The following is an 18,480-nucleotide window of genomic DNA, read 5'->3' as shown; positions in this document are numbered from 1 at the left end:
TCTGGATTGTGATAAGAGCCGTAAGGGCCCCCAATAAAACGATTTATTTAAAAAAAAAAAAAGGCAGCACACCAGCTGGGATCAGATCCAACAGCACAAAAGAAACATGCTCTGCAGGAGAGGATTAGGTGGGGCGAGGATTGGATTGGGTCTGCACGGGACTACTAACTTGAAAATTGACAGTTGGAATTCACCGAGCGGGTCCACGGAAGAAAGTCCTGGAGATCTGCTACCATAAAGATTCCAATGGGAAAAAACAAAGAGACAGGACAGCAACCCTATAGATCCACTCCACTTTGTAACACATGGATCACCACGGGAGAGGCGTGGCTGATGGCAGTGGGCTTCGTTCTTGATCTGGCAGTTCACTGGAACAGCAGGCAACTTTTGAATCCCGTAGGGATGGTGTGCAGTGACCACCCAACAGCACGTCCTAGTTCTCAGGAAGCACAGGGCAGTCGCTGGGGGGCAAAGGGCCATCATCATGTTTGCAACTTAGTCAAGCAAAAATGGACACAGCTTCAGAATAATCTAAAGCAAATACGATCACGTAGACAAGGGCAGGTGGGCGTCGGGGCCTGTGGTGGTAGTGGTGGTGGTGGTGAGGTCATGGACTTGGCTCCGACCCACCGTGACCCTGTGCACAACAGAACGAAACACGGCATGGTCTTGCGCCCTTTGAGGGTAGTGGAAGCTTAGGGGTAGAATTCTTGCCGCCCATGAGGGGAGACCCCACTTGCATTCCCAGCAATACACTCCGTTCCTTACCTTACAGGCAAGAACAATTTTACTGAAGCGAATGCAGAAGACGGTTGCAGCTGCACATCGACAGGGCTCGGGCAGAAATTCCAGCGGATTCCGAAGTGGAGGTGGAGAGATGGATCCGAGAGGCGTCCGGGCCGAAAGCAGACACTACCAGAAGGATGTCCACCTGGGTTATGTTGAAGCAAAAGCATTCGACCGCGTGGCTCAGAACAAAGTATGGGTACCGTTGGTGAGAATGGGGATTCCAGAACGCTTAGTGTGCTCACGTGGAACCTGTCCATAAACGAAGAGGTACTTGTGTGTGTGTTTTCAGACAGGACAAAGGGGTGCTTTGTGGTGGGGAACCAGAAAACTGTGAATCAAGGTTGAACCTTTTCACCCCACGTATTCAATCTGCACGGTGAGCAAATCACGTGAGAGGCTGCAGAAGAACTTGGGCATCAGGATCGGAGGACGATTCATTCACAACCTACAATCTGCAGGAGATACAGCCTTATGAAGATGGGCGACGGTGGGCTTTCCTATGGATTACGCCTTAGCCCAGAGGAAGCAAACATCCTTACAACTGGACCAAGAAACCAAATTCAGAGGGACGGGAAGACCAGTGATGTCCAGGATTTCATTCGACTTGGATCCATAATCAACAGAAAGAGCAGGAAGAAAACAAGCAACGCGATGCCCTGAGCAAATCTGCTGCAAAAGATCTCTTTACAGCGTGAAAGAACAGGGGTGTCACTCTGAGGAGGAAGGGGCGCCTGACCCAAGCCCTGGTACTTCCAGTCCTCTCTCATATGCAGGCGAGAGCGGGACAAGGAACAGACTGCTGGACGGAGTAGCTAGCCACGGTTTAGCTTTGGAAGAAACTGCCGAGCTGCCTTCCAAAGCGGCTACCATTTTGCATGACCGATTTTGGACAGGGCAGTTGGTATGAGCAGGCTGAGTCCAGCCCCAGAGCTGTGTGGGGTATGGCAGGGGAAGGGGCGCCGGGTGTGGGTTTGCTTTCTGATCTGGCTGAGAGTAAGGTAGGGTGGTGGTGGTGGTGGGTGTGTTGGGCTGGGTTTGGAATTGGTATTTCTGATTTCAAAGTTCCCATGCTGGGGGGCTGCGTTTGTATGTGGGCGGCTGTGTGTCCACCAGCCCCTCAGGGCGTGGCCGCCCTCAGTTTCAGGTTACTGGGGTCTGTGCGTGTGTGTCCCAGGCTCTGCGCCGGGTGCTCACGAGCCCCGTGTCTGCTCTCCCGTCTGTGCCGAGTTGTGGCGCGGGTCTGCGGATCCCTAGAGCTGGCGGGGAGAGGGCGGAGGGCTGGAGGGGTGCGACGGCAGGGTGGGGGTGGGGGGGAGGGGGTGCGGGCAGGGACCCCAGGGGCAGAGCGGGGCGGGGCGCGGAGGGCCGGCCCCGGGGCGGGGCGAGCGCCCAGGGCTGGGGGGCGGGGCGGCCGCCCGCCTCACTTGGGCGAAGTTGGCGGCGCGGAGGCTGGCCCGGGACGCGCCCGGAGCGCAGGGAAGGAGGGAGGAGGAGGGAGGGTCGCGGCCGGCCGCCATGGGGCCAGAGGCCCGGGGCCGCCGCCGTCGCCCAATGTCGCCGCCGCCTCCAGTCTGGGTTCTGCCTCTGCTGCTGCTGCAGCTGCTGCTCGCGAGGTCGGGGGTTGCAGGTGAGGGGCCGGAACGGCGGGCGGGACGGGAGAAGCGCCGGGACCCAAGCACCCGGGGCTGGAGGCCTGGGAACCAGGGACCCCAAGCTGGGGCAGGGACCTAGGGTGGGGCTGGGGTCAAAGCCCCGGGGCCCAAGGAACTGGGACGCAGCAGCGATCAGGGCTCAGAATGAAGGAATCCAGAAGTCTGCGACTAGGTTCTGGGGGTTTGGGGGATCCGGGACTCAAAAGTAGAGGGATCCGAAAGTCCGGGTTCGCTGCATCCCACTCCAGTCTGGAGCCCCGGAGAGGTCACCAATGGGGCTTCCAGGTCCCCGGGCTGGGGGTGTCCACTGGTTGGAGGGCTCCCACCCTGCACCAAGTCAACCCCCCCACCCCAGCACCACCCCCGCGTCCCAGGAGGGCCTGCCGGGCGGGGGGCGGGGAGGGGGCGCGAAGTTCTTTGAGCGCTGAACTCTGAGAAAACTTCCCAGGCCGGCTCGAGCCAAGACCCGGAGCGGAGCCGGAGCCACGCGCGCCCCTGCCCCCGCCCAGCCCTCCCCCAGCCGCTCGGACCCGGCGGCCCTCGGACCCGCCCCTGCGTTGGGACGGGAGGGGGTGCGAGCCCACGTGCTCCCCTCAGGCTCCAGAGCCCCCTCCCCCGCTCGCGGCCCCCTGCCCCTCCCCCGCTCGCCCTCTACTCCCCCGATCGGGACAATGGCCGCGCCGTCTAGACACCCCCTCCCCCTGGCCGGCCTCGCGCTTTCTTTGCCAGACAAAGCGGGCCTGGCCCCGGAGCTGGGCTGGGGTTTGCGGGGGCGCCCCCCAAGGGAGCCGGACCGGCGGGGGAGGGGCATGGGCCGAGCCCCGGCCCAGGGTCCCGGGCGCCCCAGGGGGCTCAACATTGGGGGAGGTGGGGTGGGGTTGGGAACAGCCTCCCTGGCCCAGTCCCCAGGCCTGCGGGGCCGCCAAAGAGGCAGGACTGGGCAGGAGTGGCCGCCCCCGCGGGCTAAGGTCCACACATGTCTTGTCACACTTTCAAATGCACACGAGGCCCGGGACACACACACAGAGGCGCACGCACTCGATGCACACCGAAGCAACTGGCTCACATGTGGACACACCCAGACCACAGCGCAAACTTGCATGTGCATGAGCTTCACACACAGAGGGATGAAAGTGCAGGGCATGTCCACACCTATTTCTCTCCTGTGTACAGAGACATTCTGTCCTCTCTGGATCCACGTGTACACGCACAGCTCATAGGCTGGCTGTACACCGGCCCACACATGTGTACACACCGCAGGCCTGGCTGCACAGCCCAGCCTAAATATGCACATGGACACAGCATGCACACCCCGAGCCCAGACACAGGTCACACACCTGCCCACATGCACACCTGTGGCTCACACCACCCACAGCTCAGTGTGGCCCATGGCTCATTCCCAGGGTGAGCTCGCAAACACACACAGGACCCTTAGGGTAGCAGAGTCCCTTCAGCTTGTCCTCCCGCCACATTGGCCCATCTTTTCTCCAGTGCAACTCTCTGGCAGCTTCCAGTTTCTCTTCTGCTTCTGCCTGTTTTTGTTTTTTTAATTTTCCCTCTTTTGGACACCCAGGCACAGGCACACAAACACACATATGCAGCTCAGTGGCTCCATTCCTTACCCTAAGCCCCACCCCTGCCCTACCCTGTGGGACAGTTAGACTCTGCCACACCCCAGAGGGACACCGGCCTCAGGGAGGAGGACGCTGGACCAGGGCAGCACACATCTTGTGCCAGCTGCCCTTCCCTTCCCCACACACTCCACCCCAGCAGTGCCCAATGCTGGCTGCCCTGGGACGGCTTGGGCAGCCTACGGGGACTCAGGGCCCCGATTCCCTCTTGGGTATAGGCCCTGTTGGGGTTAATGCTCAATGTCAGGGGGAAGGAAGACCCATGGACCCCCAGTGTTCCCTGTGGGTCCCTCCCATGACCCCAGCACCCAGGTCCGAAACAAACCCCCAACTCTCCTGCTAATATGTCCTGTACTGGGACCCCTATCCTGCATGTCTCGGCTCTGGCAGCTTCCTGAGCCCCCACATCTGGCACAGGAGGGCCCCACCTCCTGTTGGGCCCCTGCTTTGTGGGTTCCCAGGGATTGAGCTGGCAGGGACAGCTGCAGCCCAAACAGCTGGGGCTGGGTTGTGGGGGGGGGCGTGGGAACTATGGGTAGGGGGGCTCCCTGCACTCTCAGAGACACCCCCCAGCCTGGTGCAGCTGTTGTCTGGGGGTGGGGAGGAAGGGAGGGAGGAAGGGAGGAGGTCTGCTACTCCCGACTGGGGATTCTGGATGCCTAGCTGACCCCCACCTTCCTTTGCCACCCCCCCACCCCCACAGCCTCCCCTTGCCTGGATGAGAGCCTGTGTGTGAATGGAGGTCGCTGCATCCAGCTGCCCACGCGGATGGCTGTCTGTCTGTGAGTCTTGGAGCCTTCAGTGGGTTATAGCCCGGCATGGGGAGGTGGGATTGTCTTCTACCAGTACTGGTGACCTTGGACAACGGAGATAAAACTAGCATCTCCCTCGGGAACAGAGCAGGGCTAAGGCTCTGGCGTTCACCTGGCCTGGGTTTGAATCCCCTATCATGTTGCCACTGTGTGGGATGTCCATTCACGAAGCCTCAGCGTCTGCACCTGGAAAACGGAACCCATTAGTTTGAAACTTGGAGGTGTCTGGATGGGGCAAGGTGTTTTGGTGGTGTAGTGACGTGTGTATTAAGGCTGGCAGTTGGAGCCCCCTGGCTGTTCCATGGGAGAAAGATGAGGCTTTCTGTTCCCGTCAAGAGGTACAGCCTCAGACGAGTAGAGGGCCACCTCTCCTCTGTCCTACAGGGTCTCCCATGAGTTGAAATTGATTTGGCGGCAGTGAGGTTTTGGAATTTGGGAGGGGCGAAGGCTCAATGCACTTGGCTGCTAGGTTGGAAGCTTGAGTCTGACCCAGAGATGTCTCGCAAGAAAGGCCTGGCAGATTAACTACCCCCCTCCCACCAAATCCTATAGAGCCCTCTTCTACTTTGTTACCTGAAGGGTGGCCATGAATCAAAATCAACTTGACCCCAGTGGTTCTTTGTTCCCAACCTCAGGAGGCCCCATGCTCAGCTGCTAATCTAAGGTTGGAAGCTCTATTCTACCCAGAAGTGCCTTGGCAGAAAGGCCTGATGATGGGCTTCTGAACAATCCCTCTGGAGCCAGGTCTACCCTGACCCAGATGGGGCGGGGGCATGAGTTGGGGTCAAACTGGAAAGCACCTGGTCTTATCAGCAATCCTAACCGCACCCCCTGTGTAAAGCCTTTGATGGAGGGGCGATCAGCAAACCTGTAGGGGCCAATGCTAGAACTTGGCCACCAGCCACATCCCCCATTTCTCCTGGACTCGTGGTTTTGCTACATTTTCACTGTGTGAACTTTGCCTGCCTAGCTTCTTCCCTTCTCTGAACTTCACTGTCTGGAAGATAGGCATGTTCTCCCTGGCTGGGGACGGCAGAAAGTTCCTAAGAATTCCATGGTCGTACCGTACAAAGAAAGGCGGTGGGTAGCAGGCTGGTAAAGAGACAGGTGGGCTGGAGTTGAATTCTGGACTCTGGGACATGTTGGCGGTGAACTTTCTGAGCCTCTGTCTTTGCATCTGGGGTGAGGAGCAGCAGTAGCGCCCCCAAAGGGATCCCCATGCTGCCACCAGCTGTCTGACCCAGTGGTCTGCTTCAGGAAAGAGCTCAGCCTAAGACACTGTATGGGGCCGTTCTACTGAACCCCGTGGGTTGCTTGGCGTCAGAGCAGACAACCATCGCAGTTGCACCTCCCCGTGAGAGGTTGGTTGTCAAGATGAACAGAAAGCAGCACAATGCTTTCCACAGAGTGAGGGAAACCCCAAAAAGCCCACCATCATCGAGTGGATTCCAACTCACAGAGACCCTAGCGGCCAGGTTAGAATGGCCCCTGGGGGTTGTTGAGACTCTATCTCTTGGAGGGAGTAGAAAGCCCAGTCTTCCAAGCAGAAGGGCGGGTGGTTTTGAACGGTTGACATTGCAGATTGCAACTCAACATGTAACCACCCCCCCTCACCCCCCGGGCTGCCGCATAGAGCAAGTGTGCAGTGAATAGGTGCTGTTATAAATAAAAAGAATGCTAGGGACACAGGCCATAGGGGCTGTAAGGACACAGCCTCTGGTTCTGAGGAAACGCTGGCGCCATTGGTTTATTATTAATAGCAGTAAACCCAGCAGCCATGAATTGACTCATTAATATTTTCACTTATTCTCTTGAATGTGGGCCAGGCTAGCTGATTTGGGGTGCCTGTATTTCCGGTGAGCCCCTTGTTTTGGCCAGAGCCCCACGGGGACACACTGAGGTGGGTGGTGAGCTTGGCTTGGGGAGGGGGGTTGTGTGTGGTGTTCAGGGGAGGGGATAGTGGGACTAGGGTAAAGTGTGACCCTACCTGGAGCCACTCACCCAGGAGGTGGAGTCGCGGGCCTGGCGCCTGCGCACTGAGACTCGGGCCGCTGGAATACAGCCGACAGGTGAATACGCCCGCGGCTGCTCCGCCCCTCCGACAGGTGAATCACCGGCGCGCTAGGCCACCCGGAGCGCGGATTTTCCGGAGTGGAGCGGGGCCCGATGTCCAGTTCCCCCCCACCCCCCTCCCCACCACCACACGCATCCTGAACCGAGCCATGGAAATTACTGCCAGTGGGGTCCCCAAATGTCCTTAATGATCCAAAACATGAGTGCCCTTTCGGGAACACCCCAGATTGTCCTCCCTCCCTGCAACACGCGAGCCGTTTCCCCACCTGAAGGGGCTCATCTCCAACCTCTCGCCTCCCAGTGCCCCCTCCGCCTAGTCCGTGTACCCCCCTCGCGTCAACCCCCCAAGCTCAGGCCGTGGGGCGGGGCGCGGGCGGGGGCTGGAACCGGCCTGACCGGTCGGCTGGGGCGCTGGGGCGCGGGGCGCGGAGCGTGGGAACCCGCCCGCGGCGTCGGGAGGGGGCGGGCGGCCGCGCCCGGCTGGCGGTGGCGGTGTGCGCGGTCGGGCGCAGCGCGCCCTCTCCCGACACGCGGTCGCGGCGGCCAGCGTCGCCCCATGGGTCTGGCAGCTGAGCACCCCCTCCTCTGATGTTCACCTGCACACTCCCTCGCAGTGCCGTGCCCCGGCCTGTCCCGCTGGGGGCCGGGGTGGGGGGGATTTTGTGGGTGACTCGGACTGAGTCAGCTACTTGCTGGAGCTCAGCCCCAGGCGCCTGGGACCAGGAAGGGGGTGGGGTGGGCAGGCGCCACCGAATGGATGCGCTGGAAGGAGTGGAGAGAGGGTGTGGGAGGGGTGCTTGGACCACTTTACCTCTTCGGGCCCCTCCCTCAGACCCTCACCAACCCCCTAGGCAGTTTCAGCTTTAAGACCCCTCCCCTTCAGTGCTCAAATTTCCAGCCTTTCTACTTGCCCTAAGTGGAGTCGAGAAGGGACCACCTACCTTGGCCCCTTCCCACTTGAGGAGGATCCTGACATTGATGTCTCAGCCCCTCACCTCCATGGAGGGGGCCTTCGACCTGGCTGGCTAAAATCCCTGCCATCGAGCCCCCACTGACTCCTAGCGACCTTACAGCCCAGGGTAGAAATGCCCCTGTGAGTTTCTGAGACTGTAAATCTTTATGGGAGTAGAAAGCCCAGTCTTTCTCCTGTTGGCTGTTCCACCATGCCACCGGGGTTCCCATGGATGGCTAAAGGTGGGGAATAATTGTGGGGTCTCTGGAGTCCTAGTGTTTACAGTCTCAGCTGCCAACTAAAAGATCAGACTCACCAGCCAGCTTCTCCGGAGGAAAACTGCTTCCTAAAGTGGTCTAGGAAGCACTATGGGGCAGTTTGACTGAACCCAGGGTCCCTGGCAAGAGAAACAACGTACCTTAAAAAAAATTAATTATTATTATTTTAAAAATCTTATCACAATCCATACATACATCAATTGAGTAAAGCACCCTTATACATTCGTTGCCCTCATCATTCTCAAAATTCGCCTTCCACTTGGGTTCCTGGAATCAGCTCGGTTTCCTTTTATCCCTCCCCCTCCTTCCCCGCTCCCCGCTCCCTCATGAACCCTTAATAACTTATAAATTATTACTCCATCCTATCTTACACTGCCCGGCGTCTCCCCTCACCCACTTTCCTGTTGCCCATCCCCCAGAGAGGAAGTTACATGTAGATCCCGAGATCGGTTCTCCCTTTCTACACCCCCTTCCCTCCTGGTGTCGCCACTCTCACAGCTGGTCCTGAGGGGCTCATCTGTCCTAGATTCCCTGTGTTTTCAGATCCCTACTGCACCGCTGTGCATCCTCTGGTCTAACCAGGTCCGCAAGGTAGAATTGGGATCATGATAATTGGGGGGGGATGAAGTGTTCAAGAACGAGAGGAAGGTTGTGAGTTTCATTGTTGCTACACTGAACCCTGAGTGACTCATCTCCTCCCCACTACCCCTCTGCAAGGGATGTCCAGCTGTCTACAGATGGGCACTGGGTCCCCATCACGCACCCCCCTCATTCATGGTGATATGTAAATCGCCTTTAAAATGAGTTGTGTCATCACTTTCAGTTCCAGTTCTAACTCCCCCTCCCACTTTCACTGTTTTCTCCCCAAATCCCCCCACCTTCCCTATCTCCCCACCACACACCGCTACATGCCCTACAAACCCTGCATCAGTTGTTGTCTCTGTGCACGCTCTCCTTCTGTGCTTCACACACTGGGAAACCCAGCAGAAACAATAAAGGACAACCGCGAAATAAAGTGGTAAGGATAAAACAAGAGCAATGTAAAGATAAAAGCAATGAGTGAGAAAAAAGGACCACCATCAATATTTAAAAAGTCAGGGAAGCAGTTTTTGTCATGGAACAAGCAAGAGATTCCTTGCACCTAGAACAAATTCAGGTTGAGTCGAGAGGGAGGCCAACTGATCAAGTGTCAAGTTTGATCCAGCCTAATCAGGATTACAATGATCTATGTTTGATAGTGAGGCTGTTCCAGACCTTTGGTTAGAGGGGATCTGCCCTGGATATCTCTCTTTGAGGGTCCACAGTTCATCCCAAGTCACCCATCTGGTCCTTTCTTCTGCCCGTCACCATGTTAAGTATTAACTCATTCTCTCTGTCTCTTCTGGCTGTGCGCATCCAGGGGGGATGTTGGTGGTGGCAGGTTGGCGCTGATGGCCGCCCAGGTGTGCAGGATAAGAGCTGCTCCACAGGATTTTGCACAAGGTCATCAGGTGGATTCCATCAGTCCCTCTGAGGGAGAAAGACGAGGCTTTCTGCTTTCAGAAAGATTGACAGCCGCAGAAACCCACAGGGGCAGTTCTACTCTGCCCTGCAGGTTGAGGATGAGTCAGAATGGACTTTAGGACAGTGGGTTCGATCTTTTGACCTTTCAGAAGCAGATCACCAGCCAGGCTTGTCTTCCTAGGTATCACCGGGTGGGTTTGAACTGCCAGTGCTTAGATCAATAAGCCCAGTGCCAGCTGGTTCTGCACCCCCTGCCCTCAGGCGGGCAGGAGCGATTCGTCATGCGTGCCTAGTAAGGTCACATGGGGGGGGGTGGTCCAGAGCATTTCCACTAGACTGAGAACACAGGGCCTGGTGGTTTGAACCACGGGCACTTCCAAAGAAAGGCCTGGTGATCTCCTTCCATTCCGACGGACCCACTGACTGTGCAGCGCTTCTTGATGAGCTGACACTGTTGAATTGTATGACGAGTGAATTGTGTGCCAATAGGACTGTTGGGGAAAAAACACAGACAGACACATCACTAATAGATGGATGTATAAATAGATTGTGGTACATACCTACAAAGAAAAAGACCCACTGAAAACCTTATCATGTGTAGTTCTACTTTGGCTCATGTGGGGTCGCTGTGAGTCAGAATCGACTCGATGGCCACAGGTGTCAGATTTGGATTCCTAATAGAAGCCCAAGGAAATCCTGCTTACCTGTCTGACTCTGTGTGCTTTCTGGATGCCGCTGGCCTGCGTGTTTTCTTGTCTGTTTTGTGTGTTATCTCTGTGACCTGTCCTGCCTTGCCCCCACTGACCTGTCTTTGCCCACAGGTGCCCGCCAGGCTGGGTGGGTGAGTGGTGTCAGTGGGAAGACCCCTGCCGCTCCAGCCCTTGTGCTGGCCGCGGCGTGTGCCAGAGCTCGTTCGTGACGGGCACTGCTCACTTCTCCTGCCGATGCCCTCGAGGTTTCCAAGGTGAGGGGTGTATGTGTGCTGGGGGGGGGGGGGGCTTCCGAGGCAGGTGAGGCTGTGGCTAGTCCTAAGTGCACCTTTCCCTGGCCTCTCCAGGCCCTGACTGCTCCCTGCCAGATCCGTGCCTCAGCAACCCCTGTGCCCACGGTGCCCGCTGCTCGGTGGGACCCGATGGACGCCACGTCTGCTCCTGCCCGGTGGGCTACCAGGGCCGCAGCTGCCGCAGTGACGTGGATGAGTGCCGGGGGGTTGGGCCCTGCCACCACGGGGCCACCTGCCTCAACACGCCCGGCTCCTTCCTCTGCCAGTGCCCGGCTGGCTACACGGGGCCCCTGTGTGAGAGCCTCGTGGTGCCCTGTGCCCCCTCGCCGTGCCGGAACGGGGGCACCTGCCGGCAGAGTGGGGAGCGTGCCTATGACTGCGCCTGCCTTCCGGGTGAGTGAGTCAGGCTCCGGTCTCGACGCTGGCCCAGCCCGGCTTGTCTTAGTTTCCCGATCTTCCTGTACCAAAACTACCACCAGGAGGTGGCTTTACTGAACAGAAAGCGATTTCCTCACAGTTCAGGAAGTGAGCAATCTGCTGGCTTGGGGGTGGGGTGGGGGGGGGGAATTCTTGTCTCTTCCTTGGTGCCCTGGTGATCTCCACGCGGAATCCTCCATCCCCTGAGCTTCCTGGCTACGGTGTCTCTCTGCTCCTTTTTAATCCCTCAAAGGGTTTGTTGAAGGCACACCCTACCCATAACGTAACAGAAAGCCTCCTGTTCAAATAAGGTGATAGCCACGGGCATGGGGGGTTAGTTACAACACCTATAGTTGGGGGACACAGCCCAATGCATGCCAGTAACACTGTCCCCACCCCCCACACCAGGGTTTGAGGGCCCGAACTGTGAAGTGAACGTGGACGACTGTCCAGGACACCGGTGTCTCAATGGAGGGACATGTGTGGATGGAGTAAACACCTACAACTGCCAGTGTCCCCCCGAGTGGACAGGTGGGCTCTGCCCCCCTTCACCCTCCACCCCCTCACCCCGACCCCCGAGGTGGAGGGTGCCAGGTGGTGGGCCCTTGGGTGGGCATGCCACCAGGGGGCTGGGTTGGAATGTCTGTGCTCCACAGGCCAGTTCTGCACGGAGGACGTGGATGAGTGCCAGCTACAGCCCAATGCTTGCCACAACGGGGGCACCTGCTTCAACACACTGGGGGGCCACAGCTGCGTGTGTGTCAACGGGTGGACCGGCGAGAGCTGCAGTCAGAACATCGATGACTGCGCCACGGCCGTGTGCTTCCACGGCGCCACCTGCCACGACCGTGTGGCCTCCTTCTACTGCGCCTGCCCCATGGGCAAGACCGGTGAGTGGCCCTGTCCCCTGTGGGTGGCAGGGGGCCATCCTTGGCTCTCAAGCGTTGCATGGACGGAGTTGGACTTGAGTAGCATGAAGCTGGAGGCTGGATTTGGGGGCATGGGTAGGCCTGAGGGGAGGCTGCAGCTGCAGGGCTGTCGGGAGGTGGAATTGAGAGGGCAGAGGGCAGGGGTGGTTCACTGGGTGCGTCTTCACCTTTCACATGGGAGACCCACATTGCCGTCTGGCATTGCATCTCACGCACAGCCACCACTTACTGCCTCTGTGTTGCTATGACACTGGCCGGACTTCCGCCGAGCTTCCTGACTAACATGGACTAGGGTACTCTACTGCTGAAAACCAGTCTATGAAAACACCGATCTTCTAGTGAAGGGTCCTTTCCAAAGGACCAGAGACGTGCAATGTGGCTGCTCCTGGGCAGGTCTCTCTCCTCTGGCTCTGCCTTGTGATGCTCAGTCCTTTTCTACAACTCTGGAAAAAGGGCGGGCCCAGAGGCTGTGCTCCCGTCTGCTGACAGCTTCCCGGCATACTGAGACTCAGTGGCTGAGGACACAGACCTCTAGGCCACATTCCTTGGGAACTACCTCCCCCCCCAGCCCCACCCCGAATCTGGACTCCCTTCTGTTGCTGAGTTTAGACCTATTTGAAAAAGAAAAACCAAGGGGCCGGGCTCGGGGAAAGTGGTTGGGAATCCAAAGGGAAGCGCATGGCAGGCTGAGGCAGCCGCAGACGTAAAGGCTTGAGGGTAGAACCCTTTTACCAAACCACCTGCCATCCAGCCAATTCTGACCCAAAGTGACCTTCCACAGCCGTCTTCCGCTCCAAAGCAGAACTGCCCCCCCGGGGTTTCCAAGTCTGCCTCATCTTCTTCCGGCAGAGAGGCCTGTGGAGTGGCCCTGTTCCCAGCCCGCCCTGCAACCCACTACCCAGCCAGGGCTCCCGAAGGACCCTATTGGAACCGAATATAGATGGATGCTTGTAACTTATTTTCAAATGGCTAACACCAACAACAACAGATAGGTAGATTGGTAGATAGCTAGGTGATCAGTAGAGGGGGGATGGTAGACAGTAGACAGCTGATAAGATTAGATTGACAGAGCTAACCTGAGTGGCATTGAAGGGCTTGGTAGATGCGTCTCAGCTTTCCTGTGTGCCGGCTATTGGTGGACAGACCTGGCTGCCTGCTGGGTTAGGTGCATTGGGCAGCTAACCATAAACTTGGCAGTTGGAAACCGCCTGCTGCCTGGGGGCAGAGAGCCGAGCCTTTCAGGAGCCTCTCAGGAGGATGCACAGTCTGAGAAACCCACAGGGACAGGTCTCCTCTCTCCTGAGGGTCACGGTGAGTCCGAATGGACTCCATCAGTGGCAGTGAGTTACAGTTTTTGCAATGTTTAAAAATAAAGGCCTCTGAATAATAATTTACAAAAGATCAAGGGTGCATGAGGGAGGGAGGGGGAAAATGAGGAGCTAATATCAGGGGCTCAAGTAGAAAGCAAATGTTTTGAGAATGAGGATGGCAACAGATGTACAAATGTGCTTGACACAATGGATGTGTGTCTGGATTGTGATAAAAGTTGTACGAGCCCCCAATAAAATGATTTTAAAAGAAAATGAAAAGGAATCTAAAAAAATAAAAGCCTGGAAAAAGCAAAAAACCAGCCACTCTCCCCAAGAAAATCCCCAACACCTCCTAAATACACTGCACATGAAAGCAAACGTGAAAACAAAACAAAACAAATAAATCTACACCAAGGGGTGTGTGACCTCTAGGCAGGTTTGAAGGCGATCTGAGTCGGTTGACTAGTTGACTAGTTAGCAGGGAGTTTTTGTGTTTTTTTTTGACCATTGATCGCTGCTTGCCCCCCTACTCAGGGCTCCTGTGCCACCTGGACGACGCGTGTGTCAGTAACCCCTGTCACGAGGATGCCATCTGTGACACCAACCCGGTGAACGGGCGTGCCATCTGCACTTGTCCTCCGGGCTTCTCGGGAGGGGCCTGTGACCAGGATGTGGACGAGTGCTCCATCGGTGAGGGGGCTGGCTGGGAGTGGGTGGGGCGGGGAGTGGTCGCCACAAGCCACACCCACAGGAGATGCCCATCTTTCCCCCAGGAGCCAATCCATGCGAGCACCTGGGCAGGTGTGTGAACACACAGGGCTCCTTCCTATGCCAATGTGGCCGTGGCTACACAGGCCCTCGCTGCGAGACCGACATCAACGAGTGCCTGTCGGGGCCCTGCCGCAACCAGGCCACGTGCCTCGACCGCATCGGCCAGTTCACCTGTATCTGCATGGCAGGTATGCAGGTGGGGCAAGATCCAGGGTGGGCCTGAGGCCAAGAGGGGGCCCCGGGCGGTACCATGTGGCTTTGGGGCAGATTAGGGCAGAGCCTGGGAAAAGTGGGGTCAGAGAGTTTAGGATTGTGGGTTTAGCTGGTTTCAGGGGAGCCAAGTGGAAGAGCTTCAGGTGGGTTTGAGTGGTGTCAGGGTGTGGGGGAAGGTAGGGCCTGAAGTCTGGGGTTACTGCATGGACTTGGCCCTGGGTGGACAGTCTGAAGGACCCTGTGACCTCTCGGCAGTCTTGGGCCAGTTGGGGCCATGGCCATGGTTGAATGAAGGTCCACTGGAGGCCAAACCCCAACCTCTAGGATTAGGACAGAAGGGTTGCTGAGGATCAAGGTCTAGGAGGGGACCACTTGCCCTGCTGGCTCCCCACCCAGATGAGGGGACGCTCCATTTCCCCGCCCCTCCTTGGTCGTCCCCAGGTTTCACCGGTACCTTCTGTGAAGTGGACATTGATGAGTGTCAGAGCAGCCCGTGCGTCAACGGTGGGGTCTGCAAGGACCGAGTCAATGGCTTTAGCTGCACTTGCCCCTCAGGTGAGGCTGGGAGCCAGGAGGCCCTGTGGGGAGGAGGGCGGAGGTGTGTGCGGCTGGGCTGATGGGGAACCACTTTGTGAACATCTTTGGAATTAGTTTAACACAAGGAAATGGGCTTCCCAGGCCCAAGGGAGTGGGAAGGCATCGAGGAGTCTCTGCTTTTGACCCTGCCTGGGCCGCCCCTCGCCTCCCCCCACCTTTCCAGGCTTCAGCGGGGCCACATGCCAGCTGGACGTGGACGAATGTGCCAGCACACCCTGCAGAAACGGCGCCAAGTGCATGGACCAGCCGGATGGATACGAGTGCCGCTGTGCCGAGGGTGAGGGTGGGGCGAGAGCCAGCCAGTGGTAGGCCGGAGGGGGTCCAGAGGCAAGGGATGTGGGGGAGAGGGCCAGTAACAGGCTTAGGGAGATCTTGACAGGCAGACAGGGCTACTGAGAAGCTGAGGCAAAGCAGGGCTTGGGCCATCCTGACTCAATGGTGGGTTTCAGCCTCAATAGTAGACAGCTTCCTCTTTCTCCAAAGGAGCTGCTGGTAGGTTTGAACCACCAACCTTGCATTTAGCCGTCCGGTGCTTCCCTGAGAGGCCACCAGGGCTGCTGAACTTAAACCTAACTCACTGACCTTGAGTCAGTGACCACTCTTAGTGACCCTATAAAACAGGGTAGAACTGCCCCTGTGGGTTTCTGAGACTGTAACTCTTTACGGGAGTGGAAAGCCTTGTCTTTCTCCCATGGAGCGGCTGGTGGTTTCAAACTGCTGACCTTGCAGTAAGCAGCCCAATGGGTACCCACTAAACCACCAGACCTCCTCCAGACCTCCTCCATAAAACACTAAACCAAAAGCACTGCCATGGTAATTGATGCGGATCCGTAGGGACCCTAATAAGACAGGGTAGAACTGCCCCCTGGGCTTCCAAGACTGTAGATCTTTGTAGGAGTGGAAAGCCCCTTCTCCTGCAGAGCGGCAGGTTTCGAACTGCTGACCTTGTGGTTAACAGCCCAGGGCTACTCTCACGGCTCTTTAAGGGAGGATCAAAGGGTCCAGCAGGACCCAGAATTTGTCAAACTAGAGGGGGTGGGTCCAAACCCCTTTACCTGTCCCCCTCCCCCTAGGACTCCCTGTGTCCACCCACCTCCTGTCAAGACTATGACTGGGTTGACAGGGGAAGAATTGGAGGATGGGGCACAGCTTTGAGAGGGTCAAAACCCCTGGAGACAGCTGAGCCTTTAGCGGCATGGAAAGGCATGGAAAGGTGGCAAGCTAGGGTGGACCTGACCGGAGCCCCGCCTCCTTGCAGGGCGGCCTTGTGGGCGGGGCCTGAGGCAGGGCGGAGCCAGGATCCCGCAGCGCTTCCTGGAAGGCAGGACCTTGCAGTGGGCAGAGCCTGACCCTCCTGCTCCCCCGCAGGCTTTGAGGGCACCCTCTGTGAGCGAAACATAGATGACTGCTCTCCGGACCCTTGCCACCACGGGCGCTGTGTGGACGGTATCGCCAGCTTCTCGTGTGCCTGCGTCCCGGGCTACACGGGCACTCGCTGCGAGAGCCAGGTGGACGAGTGCCGCAGCCAGCCTTGCCGCCATGGGGGAAAGTGCCTGGATCTGGTGGACAAATACCTCTGCCGATGCCCACCGGGCACCACAGGTGGGCCGGGGGCCGGCCCTGGGGGGCAGTGACAGCATGCTTGGAGGGGCACAGAGGGACTGAGAGGGGGCATCTGCAGGGAGGCCACAGTGGTAGCTGATGCCTGCCATGTCCCCCTCCCCCAGGTGTGAACTGTGAGGTGGACATCGACGATTGTGCCAGCAACCCCTGCACGTTTGGCGTCTGCCGGGATGGCATCAATCGCTACGACTGTGTCTGCCAGCCTGGCTTCACTGGTGAGTGGGCAGCTGCCTTGGGCAGGCCTCCTTACAGGACGATGGTGGAGTCGCCTGCTGGCGAGGTCCTGGTCCTTTCTGGGTACCAGTAGTCTGGCGGGATTGCCCGCTTTTTGCCCTGAGGCTGTGTTCTCGCTTGTTGGCAAGAGGCTGCCCTTGCATTGGTTTAAAAGATGACCCCGGAACACATGTGAGGGTGTTCCAAACCCTGCGACAGGGTTAGTGGGTGGACACAGAAGTGACTTTGTGGTTGAGGGTGACCGGGGCAGGGCTGCTCTGGCCTGGGGCCATGGTGGCCTTGGTTTGAGCAAGAGCTTATGCGGGATGAGAAATAGCTTCTCTAGTGGTTCTGGAGGCCAGGTGACCAGAATCGAGTGTGGGCAGGGCCCTGCTCTCTCTGAGGGTTCTAGACGAGTAACCTGCTGGCCATCCTTGGGGCTCCTCGGCTTGTGCATGTGCTGCTCCAGTCTCGGCTCTCTCTGTCCCCCTGTCTGTCTCCAGATGTCCCTCTTGGATTCATGGCCCACCCTTATTCAGTCTGACTCAGCTTTGCATGCCCTCTGCAGGACTCCCAGAGGAAGAGCCCTTTCCTAAGCAGCCTAGGTTTCCTGTTGGCCCTACAGCTCACAGGGGGTGGCTTCCATGAACAGAACCACCTTCTCTCACAGTTTAGGAGTCTAGGCGTCCTGATTCAGGGAGCCAGCTCTAGGGGAACACTGTCCACTCTGGGGGACAGTCCTTGTCTCAGCCTCTTTAGGGTCCTCTCGGTGTCCCTTGGTCATCTCCATGTGGCATCTGGCCCTGCTATACAGATAGGGGATCATCCACTAGATTAGCTCTCCGATAATATGTTAGACATAAAACCCTATTCCCAAAGGAGTTTCCACTACTAGGGGTTCCGATTTCAGCACCTATTTTGGGGGATACAGTTTAATACCACAGGCTATGTGGATTTGGGGGGGGGATACCATTTAACCCTTGCTTGATGCTTTGTCCCCAGTGGGACAAGGTTGTAGGAGTGGGCTTCCAAAAGTTCCTGGAAAAATGACATTCTCTTTCAACTCCATTTCCCCATCAACTTTTGGAAGCCTCTCCCTCGTTCCTTCATGGGAGGCCTTGGCCCTGTAGGGGGGCTTGGGTGTCCTTGACCTGGGATAACAAAGTCGCCCGTGCGCACCCCCTACCTCCCCCAGGCTCCCTGTGCAATGTGGAAATCAACGAGTGTGCTTCCAGCCCCTGCGCCGAGGGAGGCTCCTGTGTGGACGGAGACAACGGCTTCCGCTGCCTGTGCCCCCCGGGATCCTTGCCCCCGCTCTGCCTCCCGCCCAGCCACCCCTGTGCCCACGAGCCTTGCAGTAGTCACGGCGTCTGCCATGATGCGCCCAGCGGGTGAGGCCTCTCCCCAGCCTTCAGTCTCTCCGCTTACTGCTTCCTGGGCCCACCTGATCCCCCGAATGCCTCCTGCCAGGTTCCGCTGTGTGTGTGAGCCTGGCTGGAGTGGCCCCAGGTGTGGCCAGAGCCTCCCCCATGATGCCTGTGAGTCCCAGCCCTGCAGGGCTGGTGGCACTTGCACCAGCGATGGAGGCGGTTTCCGCTGCACCTGCCCTCCTGGTACCCAGGGTACGTGTCCCCCTTCCTTCCTGCCATGGCTTGCCCTTTTCCTCTCCTCAGAAGGGGCTTTGGAAACACCGCAGTCTGTCTGTTCCCCCCAC

At 57.9% G+C, this 18,480-nt stretch overlaps 1 protein-coding gene across 1 annotated transcript in view; it reads left to right on the top strand.

Moving 5' to 3' along the window:
- Nucleotides 1–2,227: 2,227 nt before the first annotated feature.
- The window catches only part of NOTCH3 (notch receptor 3), a 39,132-nt gene continuing 22,879 nt past the window's right edge, over nucleotides 2,228–18,480 (top strand). Inside the window, exons 1-14 of the mRNA XM_075548357.1 lie at nucleotides 2,228–2,416; nucleotides 4,776–4,854; nucleotides 10,512–10,654; nucleotides 10,748–11,086; nucleotides 11,519–11,641; nucleotides 11,767–12,000; nucleotides 13,884–14,039; nucleotides 14,123–14,308; nucleotides 14,775–14,888; nucleotides 15,094–15,207; nucleotides 16,299–16,532; nucleotides 16,658–16,768; nucleotides 17,962–18,157; nucleotides 18,237–18,388. Of these exons, the coding sequence (XP_075404472.1) occupies nucleotides 2,305–2,416; nucleotides 4,776–4,854; nucleotides 10,512–10,654; nucleotides 10,748–11,086; nucleotides 11,519–11,641; nucleotides 11,767–12,000; nucleotides 13,884–14,039; nucleotides 14,123–14,308; nucleotides 14,775–14,888; nucleotides 15,094–15,207; nucleotides 16,299–16,532; nucleotides 16,658–16,768; nucleotides 17,962–18,157; nucleotides 18,237–18,388 (2,293 nt within the window). The 5' untranslated portion in view covers nucleotides 2,228–2,304. The remainder of the gene's footprint in view (nucleotides 2,417–4,775; nucleotides 4,855–10,511; nucleotides 10,655–10,747; nucleotides 11,087–11,518; nucleotides 11,642–11,766; nucleotides 12,001–13,883; nucleotides 14,040–14,122; nucleotides 14,309–14,774; nucleotides 14,889–15,093; nucleotides 15,208–16,298; nucleotides 16,533–16,657; nucleotides 16,769–17,961; nucleotides 18,158–18,236; nucleotides 18,389–18,480) is intronic.

This window comes from Tenrec ecaudatus, chromosome 1, assembly GCF_050624435.1.
Source record: "Tenrec ecaudatus isolate mTenEca1 chromosome 1, mTenEca1.hap1, whole genome shotgun sequence".
Taxonomy (NCBI): Eukaryota; Metazoa; Chordata; class Mammalia; order Afrosoricida; family Tenrecidae; genus Tenrec; species Tenrec ecaudatus.
The sequence above is the reverse complement of the archived record's forward strand: the minus strand, read 5'-3'. Positions and strand labels throughout refer to the sequence as shown.